Raw genomic sequence first — 19,549 nt, 5'->3', positions numbered from 1 at the left:
CTTCATTCCAGCTCATGATGTGAAAGACACATCATCTTAGATGTGTTTTTACCTGGAATCAGAACCTACTTCATTTTTGTTTCTCAGAATCTGTTCAGGTATGCAACACTTATAAGTGGACTATTAACACAAGTTAGAAGCATCTTTTCTTTAGATCTATCTTCATACAAATGCTAAGTCCATGAACACATCATAGAGGCAGAAATGACAGCATCAGAAATCTGTATGGCACGTGACTTAACTTATCATTTTGAGGAAGCTCTAAGACAGAGTGAAAGGTTCACAACTGCCACTCGCATTTATGAACATCATCTCACCAGTAACAGCAAAAGTTCTGGTTTTGGTCACAGAAATTATGGCAAAAATTACACATGAAGAACAGCTGATTCTACAGAATTTATTATACTAATTTTATAAGCAGTAGGCATAAAAGATTCTCCAGTTCAAACACAGTATTTGGTCAACCAAAAATGTATGCTCAGCAAATGCTGTGAGAACTAGCATTTAGAAACTTTACATTCTCCATTGGGCAGAGCTACTGAGAATTACAGGACTATCTGAAACATTGCAAGCTAAACCACAGATGTGGCAAAACCTGTGTTCTCAATAAAAGCTTCTCACAATAGTATTAGGTGACTTTCACTTTAAAAATACTTACCCATGGATGCTAGTGGCTGGTATATTTTCTTGACAAAGAAAGCATGCAATGAAGTCTGCTTTTTTCTTCGTGTCCACAAACACCATGGTTCGCTCATTACCTATTTGAACAGAAGTTCAGAGCCACTGCAGTTCAAAACATGATGCACTTCACTATTTAGAGTTGCACTTACTTATATAAACACCTAATATATACACACATATTGTAATTTCTTGATTGTGTTGAACTAATTAAACTCAACTGATCGATTTCTAGATCAATACAGAAACCTGTGAAGACATGTGCCTTCTATTTTTCTCCTCAATAAAAAGAAGAAATTAATGTTGCTCTCTGAGAAGCAAGCACTCCCCACAGTATGAAGCTAAGAGCAGCACGCCATCCTGAGCACTGAACAGCAAGGTAGATAAACCACATTTTAATTCCAAACTCAGTTCCAGTTTTCAGCATTAAAACGTAAGATAAATTCAGAACAAAAATGAAAGAATCCCAGTCACTTACAAAATACAGGCCCAAACATTCAGGTAAGAATTTTAATACACCTATAATCTTGAGATAACACCCCCAGATACTAAAGAATTGTAATTGACCATATAAAGAAGAAAACCATCTAGGAAGCTTATCTGCTAGTACTCAATTGAGATGAGACATTGACAAATACTGGGTATTTGATTAGATTCAGTGACCTTCAGAGGTCCCTTTCAATCAAAAGTATTGTGTGAATTTATGAAGTTCCTGTAACACAATATGCCTAAAAACTTGGAAATTCTGAAGTTCCACTTCAAGCTTCATCAGTAATCTTGTAAAGCATGTCACAATAAAATCACAGAATCACGACCTTTTAAACAAAGTTTAAAACCAATCAATTTTTCTTTCCTGGTAAACAATTAGCAACAAGGAAAGTTACCTATGCTGCGTAGAATTTCCATCAGTTTATCTCTCTTGAGATACTGAGACACCTGAAGAATATTTTGCTGAACATCGCTGCATGCTCCACCCACGTGTCCGACAACAACAAATAAAAAATCAGTTTTCAAAAATTCACCAGCCAGCCTTAAAAAGAGACAAAATTGAGCAACATGAAGTCTATTATGTAGATTATTTTTGTTTTAAGATCAAGTACTTTCATTTACAATAAGCAACCCTGACAACAAATATTTTTATTCTCTGTCTAGTCAGGAATAACACAAGCAGTCATGTGCATTTTTCAAAAAGCTAAAAATGTCTGCAGTGTTTGGGTTCAGAACTCCAACCACATCCTGGGCTGCATGAAAAGAAATATGACCAGCAGGTTGAGGGAGGTGATTCTGACACTGTCTTCATGAGATCCCACCTAGAGTGCTGTGTACAGCTCTGGGGTCTTCAGCACAAGACAGACATGGACCTGTTAGAGCAGGTCCAGAGAAGACCACAAAGATGACCACAGAACTGGAGCACCTCTCCTGTGAAGCAAGCTTGAGAGTTGAAGAGCTGGGGTTGGTCAGGCCTCTCAGAAGAGAAGGCTCTGGGGAGACCTTACTGCAGCCTTCCAGTACCTAAAGGGACCTCATAAAAGAGAGGAAGAGAAACCTTTTACATGATTCAATAGGACAGGATGAGGTACAGGCTGGACAGAAAAATGGATCAAGACTAGCCCTAAGGAGAAAGACTTAGGGTTGCTGGTGGATGAGAAGCTGGATATGACCCAGCAATGTGCACTTGTGGAAGCCCAGAAATATAAGGACTATTCTTAACTCTTCAGTTATTTAATTCTGTACAAGTACATCTTCACATATGTTTCTATTTTTACTTTACTCACCTCTGAACTTCTTCAGGGAATGTGGCACTAAACATTAGTGTCTGGCGTTTGTCTTTTTGTGGCATGTCTGGGAAAGAAATCAGCTTCTTCATCTCTGAGCCAAAACCCATATCAAGCATGCGGTCTGCTTCATCTAGCACCAAATATTTCACATTATGCAAACTAATCTGCAAGTATTTCAGTCAAAGAAAAACAGTATTGGTTCACTGACAGTATATACTTACAAGATTTCCTAACTAGCAAAATCCATCTTTTACTTATTTCTTTCAAGTAGAAGTTATTAAAAAATGAAAGTTAATTATTCACAAATCAAAATATTTATTTGCATCTCAACCTCAACTTTTTAATTTGCCCTAATTATAATACAATGCACACAGTGAAGTGCTTCAGAACTTGGTTCAGCAATATAAACTGAGATAGAACCTGAAGATCAACTATTACTCAAGCACATCTATTTTGGAATTATGCTTTGAGTTTTAGAAAGGTTCTCTCATACAACCCTCACACATTCTCAAGAAAACTTTTTGTTCTGAAAAAATAAATTATGTCAGAAAGCATTATTAAGGACAGTTCAACTTCGCTGGTCCTGACCAAGACCAATCACTTTGATTAAAAGCCTGACAACAGCAGAAAACGAATCTCCAGTTTATTATCAGGAAATGTTTTTCCAAACTTCATTTGTCCAGTGCAACATCATTGAGTCACCAATGTAGCAATTTGGATTTGAATTTACAATGGTTGGAAAAATAAAAATTCAAATACAGTATTACACTGGAATTTTTTGTATTTTTAATAAAATTGGTATGAAAATATAGTTAGATAAAAGCCATCATAGCAAAAAAACCAAGACAGAAAGTGAAAATCTGCTACAGAATTTTCCAAAAGAACTAGGCAAAGCTGTTCCATGTATTTAAACCATGAAATTTTATTGTCACGAACACTGCAGCCACTTTGATTTAGACTAGTATTTTCCAGTTGGCTCTGAAAGGAACTGAAGAGATCTACACTCAGGCTATTCTTTCAAAAACCTCAAGGAACTTAGAGCCATTGAAAACCAATCAGTATGCTGCCTTTGTACAGGCACTGAAATACAAGTGACCTTGTCTTAGAATATCTATCTCTGCTTCTATCAAATTTGAAGAACAAAAACCAGTAGGTAAAAAAAGGTAAGAGTGCTTAGGGAATTCACATTAAATTTTAAGATCTTACCTTTCCTCTTCCAATGATGTCTAGAAGCCTTCCTGGAGTGGCACATAGTATATTACAGCCTTGCATAACCTGATGAACTGAATGGCCTATTTGTGTACCTCCATAGACCACAACAGGCCTTATACAAGTTCTGTTACATAGAAAAAAGTTCGGATTAATTATGTAAGTATGCAAACAGTATTGTTTCAGGAAAAATTGTAAAAAATAATCAGATCTACCACAAACAAGCTTAGAGTGGTTTAATTCCTTCTCCATACAGCTTGCTCCAAAAGGACTCAAAAAACCAGGAATTCGCCCACTGTAAGCTTGAAGTTCCCATTCTCACTGTGTAACAGAGGCTGCCAAGATGGTCTGCTTGGAATGAACTCTTGATTTCACCTGCATTCTTCCCTCTCGCTTAAGCTGAGAGCTACTAACACTAACAGCCAAAATGGTGTTAGACTTTGTTCCCTTTTATACAGCACACTTAGGAAAAGCAGAACCACCTCTCTATATGCCTCTAGAGCTTCAAAAGTAATCTCTGCAGATCTTAAAATACACAGACAGAATCTTTGTAAAGTAACTAATCACACTGTGTGTGACACGAGGATTAGACTGCAAATCCACTTGAACACTACACTACTCAGTGTTCTTCTCACTAAGCTTTCTGGGTAGATCCACCAAGTACAGCAACACCAGATACTCTTCTGTAGAAAACTACCTCTTCAAGCAAGAACTACCTTATACAGCTGTGAAACAAGTCTACAAGCTCACCTTTATAACCTTTTACTAAGGTCTTTATATGCACACAATGAGTTTTTACATGCATGCAACAAGTATTTTTAGACTGAAATTCAAACTGTCTTTTCTTGAAGATACTAACTCAGCTTCCTATGCAGCAACAGTGAACACATAAACAATTTTTACCAGGGTTAATAAAAACTCTTCAAAAAGTTTTAGTCAAGAATAGAAATGCTTCGGGGACTTCTACAATTCCAGTATTTAATACATATATTTCATATTCCTATTTGTGAATTAAACTAAAGAGCTTAAGATCATCATAAACCTGAACTGAGCAAAATGCAAGCAATTCTTTAGAGACAACAGATTCACATTCTGATACTGCTTGACTGCCCTCCAAACAGAGGTTATCTTGTTTTTACTGGAGGCCAGCTGCAGCAGAAGCTTTCTAGATTCAAAAGCTATTTTATTGTGAAATCATCGGTATCTAGTTGAACAGAATTAGCTACAATGATAATGAACAGCTAAACTTTGTTTAGCTACAACATTAGAAGAGTTTCAGATTAAGAAGCTGTTCTTAATAACATGCTTAGTAAGTACATGGGCAAACATGATCATACTTTTCAAAGGCAGACAGTCTCCAAGCCTAAGCTTGCTTGAACAAAGCCAAGTATTGATTTACCCCACCAGATTTTGCACTGATGATGTTCTGCATTGCACCTCCAAACAGCAACAAACTGTCACAGACAATAGATTTAATTCTATTCTGTGCACTGGTGAAACTTATTACTTAAGAGTGGAAAGATTAATGACAGAACTAGTACAAATGCATTCTCATACAACATCCAAAGGTTCAATGACAGGTTTAGATCTTTTGTTCTGCTTTGAAAGCTAGAAGAGTTTCCTTGAGCTGTGAAATGTCTGTCCAAGACCAGAAACACAGGGAAGTAAGAGTTACTAGAAACCATCACTGAAAGTTAACTAAAACCCCTAACACACCTCTGTTTTTATGAAGATGAAAATAAAGCAAGTATAAATTACATAGGGTAAGCTAATCAGTTTCTTCATGTTGAAGAATAAATCTAGTGTAGGTAGCTCAGTGTGCTGTTGCAGTGCGAGCTGCAGATTGAGCTCTGGGTGGCTGGAAATGGCTGGAGCCCAAGCAAAAGACCATGAACTGGGCACCAACTCTTTACTTAACAAAGGGCACAGGGACCTGCACCATTAGCCAGGTGACCTGACACAGAGACTCAGTAGGAGCCAATAACTCAGTAAAAAGATTCCAGAATATCATGTACATACACTGTGAGTGTATAAAAGCCCAGGGATTCCCTTGTTTAGGGGTCCCTTCATGGAAACATCCAGCTTGAGCTGTTGCATGTTGCTGCACAAGTTAAATTACTTAAAGAAACCAGAGATCTGAGACTCTGCCATGGGAAACCTGGGGTCAAGTTAGTGTGGAAACCTTGTCTGACTAAGTGCTCTGTGTTGGGAGTCAAGTGAGGTACCCATGGGGTCACTGGTGCCACCCACTGCAAAGGTGCTTTGGTCACAGCAGTGAAGTTCCTGGTGGGTGTGACTGCGACTGCCAGAGTGGCTCCTGGATGGTCAGAAAAGAAAGTTTTCTTAACACTTCATGAAAGACGTTTCATTTTTCCCATCAGTAAGTATTATGTGACAGAAGTTTAGTACTTATCTCCTCTCCAAGCTGGACTAGGTCTCCCATTCACCCACCCACCCCAATATCAGGAAGATTAGGAATTTAAATCCCTAGCCATATAGTAAGAAACTTCCTGGCTAGTATTAAAATTTGAACTCATTATAATCTGAACTCAATGTTTTCAATAATTTGATTGGCAAAAAAAAAATTTTGCAAGTATTTATGAAAAAAAAAAAAAACAATCACTGTTGATTCAGGCAAAGTAATAATTAATACCAGGCAACAGTGCAAAAGCTTACCCATACACAAATTTTCTTGCTTCTAGGAAGATCTGATTTACTAGTTCTCTAGTTGGGCCAGTAATAATACATTCTGGTTCTTGCTGCTGTTTAAAGCTACTGGCAGTTACACCATCTCTCATCATTTGGGCCACAATTGGTACAAGAAAAGCTGCCTAGGAAAAAAAAAAAACAACAGCACAGCAGTATTTACGCTGTTTAGCTTTCATCAGTCATGCTAAAAGCTGTATATCAATCTTAAAGCTTGAATGATAGTGCACACAATCAAGGAAATGAGACTGCAAAAGGACTGACCTGAATGCACTACAGGACATGGAAACTTATTTCTCCTCATTTAAGCAGTATGAAAGTATTTCTCTAGATCTTAAGAGTTTAGTAACACAGCAACACAAGTATGCAGTGGCTAACATGCAGTTCCATACCCTGATGATATACACTGATAATTCTGTACCCAGGATCAAAACAGGTCCTTAACATGTACTTACAAACTAGATTATTATCAGTAGGTCTGTAAAGTAACTATGTATCAACATTCTGCAGACTACTAGAATGGCAGATCACTTTGCAACACAGCTGCACTACACCAGCACAGGTACTGCCATATAAGACTAGTTAACCCCAAAACTGCATCTGTACAGCAGTCCCAAAAGCATTCAGAATATTTGGACGTTTCCCTTTCTACAAACAGAAGAGGTTTTCCAGAAGAAATAAGCAGTAAGCTACGTTACATCAAAACCAAGATTCTACAATTACACTGAACAGCAAAAAGTTACACTTCATAGCCAAACATTCTCATACATCAGCTGTCCGTGGTTAGATTTGGGTACTATGCAATGTAATAAATTGAGACAACTTTCAACTTAGTATCAACTCTTAACACTGTTCCATGATTAATATTGAATTACCTAAAACCAAGTTCAGTGCAGATCAGACTTGACCAAACCAAGTGTCACAAACTAGCACAACATCCTGTTACAATCTGGCTAAGTTCTCAAAAACCCCCCAAAACACCCACAAAAACATAGAAAACAAAACTCACACACACACACACAAACCAACCAACCAAAAAAAAAAAACCAACCACCACCAAAAAACACTCGACAAAACTCCACACAACACTGAAAGAAATCCATGCTTTCAACTGCTGAGTTTTCACATAAGCAGGGTCTAGGAATGCCTGCCTATATTTCTGAACCTGTGTCTGCAGCCCTGAAGGGTGGTCCACTGTATCAAGACAGTAGTTCACTGAAACTAAAAGGAAATCCAACCCAAAACGTGACATCATTTGTATCTGTGCTTAATAGTACATCTGGCATTGCTAGCCAAGTGTTAAATTACTAGATAACAAGCTGTGAAGCATCTGGCACATGGAAGACTGAAATCATCCACCTGAAAGTTCACAGTCACAGCAGTATACATAATGCTTACAGTTTTTCCTGATCCTGTCTGGGCACATGCCATTAAATCCCGTCCTGCCAGTACAATAGGAATGCTGTACTTCTGCACTGGAGTAGGTTTAGAGTATCCAGCTTTAGCAATGTTCACAGTTAAAGTATGGGATATGTTAGCATCTGCAAAGCTCTGTAACAGAAAAAAATCAGGTTATTACACAATCACAGAAGTTAGAAAGACAGAGAAACTTACCACAGGACGCAGACATCCAAAAATTAAAGGGTTAACTTTAAAGCGTCTCACCAGTCATCTAGACTGCCAAGGTTCCTACAGGTAAAAGTTCCAAAGGTCTCTTAAATCTGCTCATGCCATTCAAGTAACTTTGTGGGACAGAAGACTTTCAGCTGGTGTATCAGCTGTGAGAAAAAACTGCTCAGAAGCCATACATCTGGATTCAAGCAGGTAAACTCACATCATAGCACACTATGAAAACAAACTGTCTGGTTTCATTTCATGCAGGAGATACACACAGTTTCTGTGCTAAAAACAGTAAGGGGACCTACAGCAACATTTCTACCCAGGACCAAAAAGCATCATATATGACAAAAATCACTTTAACTTCAGTGAAAAAACCTTTCAGAAGACAGATGGTGAAAATACCTCTGTATCCTCCCTTTCAACGCAGGTGCTACTAACCCATTGGCACTTCTTTCCTCTTTCTTTTCCCTAGAAAGGGCTTTTTTTTCTTTTTTTTTTAAACACTAGCCACCCATATGGAGAAGCAGCAAAGTTGTATGTTAAACAATAAACTACAGCCACAGAGAACAGGGATAGAAATACTTTCAAACTCTTCTCTGTCCAAATCAATACTTCTCCAACACACATTCATTTACATCATTAAAGATCCCCCAGTAACAAACGTCAGTAAGATAACTCTACCAGCCTTCCCAGCAACTGCTGCCAAAGACCTCTTTCTTTCAATATCTAAACTGGTATTCCTCTGCAATTTAATTACTATCTTTCCTATATATGCAGTATTATTTTCTCTGGAAAATTTATGTAGTCTGTCAATATTACTGTGAATTCAAATTTGTATCTTTCAAATGGGCAGCACCTCCTTCCAACATCATACTGTCTGCAATACTCCAAATTTTTATTAGTATTTTCATTAGCAGCCAATATTAAACTCAGTAAATTAAACACCCTTGCAAAATCATGCTCAGCAAACTCTGCAATTAATCAGTTCACTAACCATTAATGCTGCTGGAGGGTCCAGTCCTGACACTTCGACGATATTTTCATCATACTTGTCAAAATTCATTCCTGTCTCATAACGTGCAAAGATGGCTTGTTCATCATTAGGTGGAGGAGGGGGCACATACGTCACCTTCGGACCTTAAGAACAGAACTACTTAAGTTCATGAACAGTATCAAGAACAGCTAAACTAAAACTATTTTAAGTATGGAGCTACTGAAGTTAAGTTCAGTGAGGCGTCATTTGGATTTCCCTCCACTTTCCAGGAAGGTACAAAATTCCATAAATTGACTCTATCAGAACTTAGTTTTATACTACTAGACCTAACACTCACAAATGAAGTCAGACTTCAGTAAAGCATTCTTGTCTCACATTTGTTTAAGGACCTTACTTTCAAGAGCTGGTCACAAAAATCCTTTATCATCCAGACACATGCTCTTAGGATCCAGGGACATACTTCCCATGCAACAAACTACTCCTTATGAAGAACTATCTTTCCACATGAACTTCTATACAGACAGGTGCAACTGTTGCGTACCAATAACCAAAACAGTCTTCACATGCTACCAGTTTACCCTGTGGTCATGAAAAAGGAATTACGATCCTGTATTAAGGATGTATTATGTCCACTAGGAGCATTACCATGTTGCTTCTATAAACATTTCAGTTCCTAAAAATCATTATTTGAACTAAAAATCTGAAAAACGTAGCTTGAACTAAGTCAAATAGAGGCAAATCAATTGTTCTTTGGATATTAAGGAGCACTTCTGAAAACATATACTAATCACTGAATCACAGAATGTTTGGGGTTGGAAGGGACCTTAAAGATCATCTAGTTCCAACCTCTCTGCCATGGGCAGGGATATCACCCATTAGATCAGGTTGCTCAAAGCCTCACCTAGCCTGGCCTTTAACACTTCCAGGGATGGAGTATCCACAACTTCTCTGGGTAACTTGTCCCAGTGCTTCACTACCCTCTGAGTAAAGAATCATTTATCCATCCTTTTTACTACGAAAAATTCTTTTACCACTATCACACGAAATGTTCTTTCATGGAGAATATCAGCCATCCACTACCCATTACACTGGCTTAATGGCATTTCTAATTTGAATTATGGTATTTCTGTGAATGAAAGATTACTATGCTCTAAGATAGCACAACATACAGATAAAAAGGTACAGCAGCATCAGTGGCAATAGAATACAGGACTGTGAGGGAAAAATCCCTTGTAGAAAACAAACAAAGAAAAAAAACCAAAATCAATATAAAGTTTAATAGTTTAATCAGGAATAGCTGGCCTCTCTGAGCTACACACCTTACTTGTCAGTCTGGACAAACTTAAAATACTTCCACTTTTTTTTTTTTTTTTTTTTTTTACCCTTCCTGTAAGAGTCTAGAGTGACTGTTTCAAAACTGAGCAAGTTCTTAAGGTTTACTTCCAGTTTTGGGGCTAGCATCTCTGCTTCACTGACATTAACTCAACCAGTAGGAGAAAGACCAAGAAAAAAATTATGGAAGACAATGGCTTTGAAAATCCAATCACTAAAATTCATAGAAGTTACAAGCATGTCTTTTGCAGGCATACAAACAAGATCTGTAACATTTGCAAAAGGTTCTTAACAGGGAGAACAATCACAATGACAGTATTTAGCAGAGCTAGGAAGGAACTGCATTGCCACAAGCCACAAATGACAAATCTGAAAGTTCACCACCCATACCAAAAGTCTCACCTGTACCATCTGTAAATGTCCCTTTTTCTCTAGAGTCAAGAGTTCCAGACTGAGGTATGACCCTTCGCCCATTATTAATACCTGTAAGTAATGGACAGGGTATAAAATTCGTATAATGAAATATGACTGACACCAGTACTATTTACTCCAAGAAATCTGCAGTGCAACAGATCCTTTGTTAACTCCAATCCATGATGTATTATTTCCAGTAATGCTATTTTGTAAAGACATCACCTATGTTCCACAATACAGCCAAAGAACAGAAAACATTCCATAGCTTTCACCCTTGTACTGGCAGTTCTCAGAGAGCAAGCAGACCCAGAAAGAATGGTCAATGTATGTTGTTCCCATACAAACCAGTCAATACAAAACACTTACTCTCACCTTGTCCAAAGCCATCACGAAATCCTCTGGACCCTCTATTTCGTGTACTAAAACCTTTTACAACGTTTCTTTCTTGAAAACCTGCAGTGCAGCACAGAACATAATAACTTAGTTTGCCTAATTTCGCATGTGCAGATCAAGCACCTTTTATCCGGAAATTATTCTTCTCATTCCTTATTAATTCACATAGAAAGTACAATATAACTGATTTACCTAAACATATGAAAAAAACAAAGATAATAAATACTTTTTTGCCAAAAAGTATTCAGCTGGTCTATCGTATCATAATAACAAAGAGAATCTGCTGTTACATGACATCAAGAAGTTCTCCTACCACAGCATCTGTAGTTCCTTCTCCCCCAAGACTTGGTGAATACCAATTTGTTCATTGTTTGAGTTTTTCCAAATCAATTACATAAAGAAATAAAAACAAAATCACATCTTAAAGGCTCACTGCAAAAACAGTCTAGAGGTAAGTATCCACAAATACTACAGACCCTACATACAGCTTGTGAGTTACTTCACAATTGTTGGAGAGTCTACAGCAGAATTTCTCATCATCATTTCTCTGCACAAAGCGCTGCCATCTGCATAGTCAAACAAACCTACTATAGTGGGCATCAATCCAAAAGATGCAGAAATGGTTGAGAATTTTTTGAAAGAATAAACCATGCTGGTTTTGTAAAGCAGTAACTTGTTTTTTTAAAGAATACACTGTTAAGGATGCAGTTACATCCACTAGAGGAACTAGCACACTGCCTCTGTAAACACTTCCTAAAAATCATTATTTCAACTAAAAATCTGAAAAACTTAGCTTGAACTAACTCACATAGGGGCAAATCAATTATTCTTCAAATATTAAGGAGCACTGCTGAAAATGCATTCTAATCATTGGATGGTTTGGGTTAGAAGGGACCTTAAAGATCACCTAGTTACAATCCCCCTGCCACGGGCAAGGGTGCCATCCACTAGATCAGGTTGCTCAAAGACCCATTCAAGCTAACAAGGAACAGCATTGCCACAAATCACCACTGAACAAATCTGAAGGGTTCACCCCTACATATTAAAAAGTCTTACCTGCACCATCTGTAAATGTTCCTTTTACTGTAGAGTCAAGAATTCCAGACTGAGACATGTTCCTCTGCCCATCTAGACAGTGTAGTAGATATAGAGTATAAAATTAGTATAAGGAAATACTACAATTAAAGCTAGTAATATTTACTCCAAGAAATCTGCAGTGCAACAGTCCCAAAAGATTCTTTTTTAACTCCAACCTATACTGTATTATACTCAGTGATACCGTTTTCCTAAAGACCCCATTCCTCTTCCACAACATAGCCACAAACACAGTTGAAGAACAGAAGCCATTTTGTAGCTTTCACCCTTGTAGTTCTCACAGAGCAAGCAAACCCAGAAAGAATGGCCAATTGCATGCTGCTCCCATACAAACCAGTTAATATAAAAAACACCTCAAACAAACACTTACTCTCACATCGTCCAAAGTCACCATGAAATCCTTTAAACCCTTTATTTTTTGTATGTGTACTAGAACCTTCTGCAGCATTTCTTCTTTGAAAACCTGGAGTACAGCACAGCAAACAACAACTTAGTATGCCCAGTTCTGCATGTGCAGATCAAGAGCCTTTTACCTGGATGAAGAACAGAAGCCATTTCACAGCACTCACCCTTGTACTGGCAGTTCTCAGAGAGCAAGCAAACCCAGAAAGAATGGCAATATGTACAGTGTTCCCATACAAACTAGTCAATACAAAAAACTTACTCTTACCTTGTCCAAAGCCACCACGGAATCCTTTAGACCCTCTATTTTGTGTACTAGCATCTTCTATGTTTCTTTCTTGAAAACCTGCAGTGCAGCATACAACACAATAATTCAGTTTGCCTAATATCACATGTGCAGATCAAGCATCTTTTAATTCTTCCCATTCCTTGTTTTATAAATCCACAAAAAAAGTATAATACAACTAAATGATTTGCCTAAACATATGAAACAACGAAGAAAAAAAGTACTTTTTGCCAAAAAGTCTGACAAGAAGAGTACTGCTCTCCTGTATGATTTCAAGACATAAATCAAACGTTAGGTCTAAGTATCTCACTTTACATGCGTATATGCCACAAACATTCAACTCTTCAGTTTTGATCCAGGTGCAAATCAAAGAAGGGCAACAAGACTGGTGAAGGGTCTGGAGCACAAGTCCTTTGAGAAGCAGCTGAGGGAGCTGGGGTTGTTTAGCCTGGAGAAGAGGAGGCTCAGGGGAGACCTCATCACTCTCTACAATTACCTGAAAGGAGTTTGTAGGCGGGTGGGCATCGGTCTCTTCTCCCAGGCAACCAGCAACAGGACAAGAGGGCACAGCCTTAAGCTGAGCCAGGAGAGGTTTGGGTTAGACACTAGGAAGAAGTTCTTTACAGAGAGAGTGACCGGGCGTTGGAATGGGCTGCCCAGGGAGGTGCTAGAGTCACTGTCCCTGGAGGTGTTTAAGGAAAGACTGGATCTGGCACTTAGTGCCACAGTCTAGTAGACAAGGTGGTGTTGGGTCAAAGGTAGGACTTCATCGTCTCAGAGGTCTTTTCCAACCTAGCTGATTCTGTGATTCTGTCATTCAGAACTCTGGTTCAGTCATAAGGCAACTGACAGCATTTGTACCTTATCAGTTTTCATAACCAGTACCTGCAGAGTTAGGATTTGAAAACGTGCCTTTCAGATCTACCAACTTCCACTTTTTTTTTTTTATTACTCAGAATTGCTTATTCCGTCAGCAGTGACAAGTATTTAGTGTATTTTCATTTCTAATCCCCTTCCTTAGTCACTCTCCTGATAGGGAAGGAGAGGAAGTAAAGAGTCATATGCACAAATAAGGTATTTCTCATTTTACACTGGACAATTTTAGGTGTTGTTCAAGATCCAAGCAGTCAGCTTAGACTGGAATTTTCTCCTAAGTCCTTATTCTTCAACTCAACATCTGTTCTATCATATCGTAATGACAAAGAGAATCTGCTGTTACATGACATCAAGAAGTTCTCCTACCACAGCATCTGTAGTTCCTTCTCCCCCAAGACTTGGTGAATACCAATTTGTTCATTGTTTGAGTTTTTCCAAATCAATTACATAAAGAAATAAAAAACAAAATCACATCTTAAAGGCTCACTGCAAAAACAGTCTAGAGGTAAGTATCCACAAATACTACAGACCCTACATACAGCTTGTGAGTTACTTCACAATTGTTGGAGAGTCTACAGCAGAATTTCTCATCATCATTTCTCTGCACAAAGCGCTGCCATCTGCATAGTCAAACAAACCTACTATAGTGGGCATCAATCCAAAAGATGCAGAAATGGTTTGAGAATTTTTTGAAAGAATAAACCATGCTGGGTTTAACCGGGGTCAAGTTAATTTTCTTCACAGCAGCTGATATGGGGCTGTGTTTTGGATTTGTGCTGGAAACCGTGTTGATAACACAGGGATGTTTTAGCTACCACTGAGCAGTGCTCACACAGGGCCAAGGCCTTTTTTGCTCCTCACCCCATCTGCGAGAAGGCTGGAGGGCACAAAGAGCTGGGAGGGGACACAGCCGGAGCAGCTGACCCCAAGTGACTGCAGGGACAATCCATCCCATATGGCATCACATCACACTCAGCAGATAAAGCTGGGGGAAGAAGGAAAGACGGGATGCTCAGATGTCTTCTCAGTCACGGTTATGCACGACAGAGCTCGGCTTTTGTGGGAAAGGCTGAACCTGCCTGCCAGTGGGAAGTGATGAATGAATTCCTTGTTTTGCTTGCATGTGCAGCTCCTGTGTTACCTATTAAACTGCTTTTATCTCAATCTATGGGTTGTCTCACTTTCACTCCTTCAATTCTCATCCCCATCCCACCAGTAAGAGTGAGCAAGCAGCTGCGTGGGGCTTAGATGCCAGCTGGGGTTAAATCTATGCAATAAACATAACACTGAGTGGCTCCACAGCTGTTCTGCAGGCCAGACCTCTTGATAACCAGCCTAGACCAGGACTAGAGTTTCAATCTTCCTTGTTTCATAACCAGTCCCACTGACACAGAATTAGCCAGCAGCTCCCACTGCCCCTGTATATTGTACATACCAGGTGGAAGCACATGAAGCAGTACTGCCAAGCTGCCTCCTCAGTGTGCACTGCATACAGGTGTGGCACTCACCACTGTAAGCAGTAGGAGGACAGGGACTGAATACTGCTTTATGGATACTAAAGAAAGCAAGTTTTCAAGTCTTTCACAGAAGAGAACTGACATAGTCCCTCACACAGCACATATACGAATACTAATACTCAGCTTGACTTTTATACCACATAACAACAAAACTATCAGAAAAATACCCCTCCACAGGCAGAACAGAATCAAAGCAAGAGGTAAACAAAACATCAATTTTAGATGTCGAGTCCTGCCTTCTGGGAAATGCGGTGGGGTATTTTGTGTTGTGCAGTCAAAACCAAGGGGTGATAGTGAGTGCCTACATCATACAGAAATAAGGACCTGAATTACTCTCCAAGTCACAAATACTCATTTGGCTCCGATACAACAAAACTGAGCACCTTAATAAGCAAAATTTAATATATAATATAGGACTAGCCATCAGAATTATAGCCATTAGAGGAAGTTACCTTTGGCTGCAAAATTCCTTCCTCTACCGAAACTACTCATTGGTTGACACTGTCTGTTCAAAAACTCATCGGTACCTAGAATTAGAAAAAATAACTGAGTTAACATTCAAAGGTATCTTTGACTCAGTATAAGTTATATATTGCATTATAAACAAATAAATGAAGTAGTAAAAAAAAGTAAATAAATAAAGGTTGAAGGTCAAAAAAGTATATTCATTATGTTCTCTCTATAATTTGATGCTGCTATTCCATAGGGAAGACATTAAAATATCACAATGATAATATTGTGTTTTCCTTTAACCTTGTAAACTGCTCAAGTGATCAACTCCCCCAAATGCCAGTCAGAAGTGCCTTTCACATACCGAATGAGCCTACACTCGGACTGAAGCCAGATGAGAGGTCATTTGGTCTTTCAAACAAGCTAACCTACAAAAAAAAAAAAAGGCACAACATCATGATAACTTCAGGCCAAGCAAAGTACGTAAACACAGATGCAGTTGCTATGTCTTCCACTTGAAAAGTTGCCTTCTGCACCTTCTGAAATGCAGACTCTCACACTCCTGTGTTCACTTCAGCTTATTACACTTCAGTATTCTAAACGGTATACTGTTTGCATATGAATGTTACCAAAAATCACATTATACACAGCTAAGATGTGAAGCTCACGAAGTATACAACAAGCACTAGAGTACATGAACAAAACAGCAGCAAGCAAACTGCTGGCACAGAGGAAACCTCTTTAGTTGCAGCGAATTCCTATGGCTATCTACCGTATTTGCAAGAATATACTGTAAAGTATATTCAAAGTCCTACCTACAGTCCTTACACAGGAAAACTTCTCACTCTTTCTACAGCAGCTCTGCATGTAAGACCATGAAGTTTGGGGACAACATGAGGCCCTGTATTAACTGAACAACACAGAACAGCTGAGACAGTCACCTATGTTCTATTCATTGCTGTGGTACAATGAAATAGCAATTCTGTGACTGCCAGAAGGAAGAGACAGCAAACAGAACAGCTAAAAGGATGGCTTTGAAAGAGAAGTCACAGCTCACGTCTAACCCACACCTTCGCCAACAGATGTAGTTCTGCAAGTCTCCAAAAATGCAGCTCCACCACTGCGCTTTCACTGTTCAATAGCCAGCAATAACAATCTTCAAACCAATTTGATTTGTGCAAGAAATTGGGGCCTACTAATACCCAAAATCCAGCATCTGTTCTCAGTTTATGTTACAACATGAAAAACACTATATCTTGCATACACAGAAGAGGAATACATCAGAAAACAAAAAGGACATGCAATGTGAACCACCAACTTCCTTCAGGAGTTACAAAACTGCACTGGAATACTCCTTATCACCACCGATCTGCAGTTTTAAGTTTCTACCCTACCTAAGTTAGCTCTACTTCTTTTCCAGCCTACGCTGATCCACTAGCCTATCCACATAGGTACTCGGTTCCTAGCTCACACACCGTAGTTAATGAGTTACTCGTATGTGCCGCTTTTATGCACGCATTTTATTTCCAAAAAGTATGCATCGTTTCATAATCCAGTGTAAAGGAGCAGCATCGAGCATCTGGAAGAGTAACAATAATCACCCACACCAATCACGTCCCAGGAGCTTCCAGGGAGGCAAGGCACCTCAACATTTTTAGAGACTGAAACTGCTGCACCTCGTTAAGAAAACACTGTCTTTTCAGCACCAAGTTAAGGTCAAGTTCCTCCACGTGCTTCTGGAATCACAGGAACAGGGCACACCACAGCCCACCAGCCACCCAGGCTGCGCAGAGAGAGGCTGGAGAAAGGAAAGGGAAAAGAAGCAAACACACTACAGCCTAACAAATGCCGTCCCCCTCCCCCCCTATACCTTCTCAAGGGATGGGAGCAACGACTTGTCCCCCATCTCCGCATTCCAGTCCTCTTCAATCATGCTGTGCCCGCCAGACCTGCTTGCAGGAGACAGAACACATCAGCAGCCGCCTCCTGCTCAGCTCCGGAAGGTCTAACAAGGAGAGAAAATGGCACCCTGCACCGAGGCTCACCGACCCTGCCTGCGGGCGGGAGTGAGTACGGCCCGGTCCGGTCCGGCCTCTGCGCTGGTGGGGATGGAAGGGGGGTGGGGGGGAAGAAGGAGATCCTGCCGGGGAAAAGCCTCCCGCTTCTACAAGAGCGGCGCCCGGCGCCCAGCCCCTTACCTCAGCCACGGACGCTCCGCAAGGAAATAAAATGGCGCCGGGCACCGACACCCTCTTAAAGACACCGCGCACGTGTAGCCGGCTGGTCACGTGACCCGCGGCCATCCAATGGGCGCGCGGCTCGGCGTCAGGGCGCGCGGGCGTGCCGGCGGCCCCTCTCGGCTCCCTCAGCGTTCCTGAATTCCCTTACGTAGAGCTGTTTCAGCGGGATTTGCTTGGCAAACGTCTGATAAAAGTGAAATCCACAGTCTGGCGGAACCCCGAATAAGACATTAATAATTTTACTGTTTACAAACACGTTTTTCAAGCGTTAGCATGATAACTAACAGCACTTTGCTGAAATTTTGTTTTAAAATACATTAAATTAGGTTAAAGAGGTTATATATTTAGAAAAACAAAACAAAGAAAATAAAACAAAACCTCAAACTTAAGCACAACACCCCTTTCCCACCGTTTTTTGTAATACTAGACTTGCTAGAGAAAAGAAAGAGAGCAAAATTCCTGGCTTAGGAGGTGTTGCTGGAGTGCAGGAGAACATCTATAGGACTCGTATCAGTTCAATACGTCTATTAAAATGGTGGCAAGTACTCTGACACTTCTGCTTGTGTTTCTGAGCTGCTAGCACAGTGTGTGTATTCTCTGTATCTCTCTTCATGCTGTGGTATAATCCAGCAATGCTTGTTTAGAAAAACATACAGGAAGTACATTTCATAAACTTGATAATACTCATTAACCTGCTCCACCATGTGAAACAGATTTTCCTCATCAGAAAAACTATTAGAAAACCTTGTTTGAGAACTTCTGTCTTCTGTTGCAGAGAAGTCACAGCAGATGTGGAATTCTGAACATCTAGTAGGGGCTTTGGGCACCAAGTCAAATTCCTGCAGCAGCTGGAGAATTTTGGAAAGTGGTCTCTGAACCAATGCTTTCGTTATTTTCCCCTTAACCATTGTCAGTTAAGCCCTGTCCTTTCCAGCTGCTCATTTTTCAGGAGCATCAAGACAAGATAAGGCAGTTAAGAAACTTAAACAGCTTCTCTGTCTCATAGCGAGGTTAAAACTGCACCACTAGGTGATACATATTATGCTGTGCTTCGTGCAAGTAGCAAAGATGGCTGCCGGCAGTTATTAGCTTTCAATAAGTAGTCAGCAAAACACACAATGGTCAAGGATGAAGAACTTGCAGTGGGAGTATCTCTGTGGAAAGTGTATAAAACTATTCATAAATTCCTGAAGCAGCACCTGAAACTGGCAGGCTTATGAGTTAAATTTCACCCACTGTGCGAACTCTTTAACACACCATATTTTTGTCTAAACAAGGAAAGAGAGTAGGCTGCTTCATGAGACAAAATGGCTACTGTTTTCATTGCACTGAAGCTCTATTTTGGATCACCTTGAGGAAAAAAGAGAAGTGTGTCTGTTCTCCTGAGAAATTTATGGTTGATGGCAGATGTGCTATTCTGGAACAGCTAAGCCAAACTAAAAGCTTTCAGATTGTTCATCCTCCTATCCATCAACAGGTTACCATTTGTGGAAAGTATTACTGAAATGTGGTTGATAGAAAGAGGACAGGAGAAAGATGCTATAGCTCTGGTCCCATGA

At 39.7% G+C, this 19,549-nt stretch overlaps 1 protein-coding gene across 5 annotated transcripts in view; it reads right to left on the bottom strand.

Annotated features, from left to right (window-relative positions):
- Nucleotides 1-18,053, bottom strand: part of DDX4 (DEAD-box helicase 4) — a 65,897-nt gene extending 47,844 nt beyond the window's left edge. For 3 of the 5 annotated variants that reach the window (XM_032675740.1, XM_032675741.1, XM_032675745.1), the window contains exons 1-16: nt 17,962-18,053; nt 17,621-17,702; nt 16,115-16,178; nt 15,753-15,827; nt 12,890-12,967; nt 12,590-12,682; nt 12,181-12,252; nt 11,104-11,184; nt 10,720-10,800; nt 8,986-9,128; nt 7,770-7,922; nt 6,342-6,496; nt 3,663-3,792; nt 2,454-2,620; nt 1,563-1,708; nt 659-758 (exon numbers count right to left, since the gene is read on the bottom strand). In XM_032675740.1, coding sequence (XP_032531631.1) covers nt 659-758; nt 1,563-1,708; nt 2,454-2,620; nt 3,663-3,792; nt 6,342-6,496; nt 7,770-7,922; nt 8,986-9,128; nt 10,720-10,800; nt 11,104-11,184; nt 12,181-12,252; nt 12,590-12,682; nt 12,890-12,967; nt 15,753-15,827; nt 16,115-16,178; nt 17,621-17,702; nt 17,962-18,053 — 1,712 coding nt within the window. The remainder of the gene's footprint in view (nt 1-658; nt 759-1,562; nt 1,709-2,453; nt 2,621-3,662; nt 3,793-6,341; nt 6,497-7,769; nt 7,923-8,985; nt 9,129-10,719; nt 10,801-11,103; nt 11,185-12,180; nt 12,253-12,589; nt 12,683-12,889; nt 12,968-15,752; nt 15,828-16,114; nt 16,179-17,620; nt 17,703-17,961) is intronic. The other 2 variants (XM_032675743.1, XM_032675744.1) reach the window with 2 other exon arrangements.
- Between the last annotated feature and the right edge of the window lie 1,496 nt (nt 18,054-19,549).

This window comes from Chiroxiphia lanceolata, chromosome Z (assembly GCF_009829145.1).
Source record: "Chiroxiphia lanceolata isolate bChiLan1 chromosome Z, bChiLan1.pri, whole genome shotgun sequence".
Classification (NCBI taxonomy): domain Eukaryota; kingdom Metazoa; phylum Chordata; class Aves; order Passeriformes; family Pipridae; genus Chiroxiphia; species Chiroxiphia lanceolata.
The sequence above is the reverse complement of the archived record's forward strand: the minus strand, read 5'-3'. Positions and strand labels throughout refer to the sequence as shown.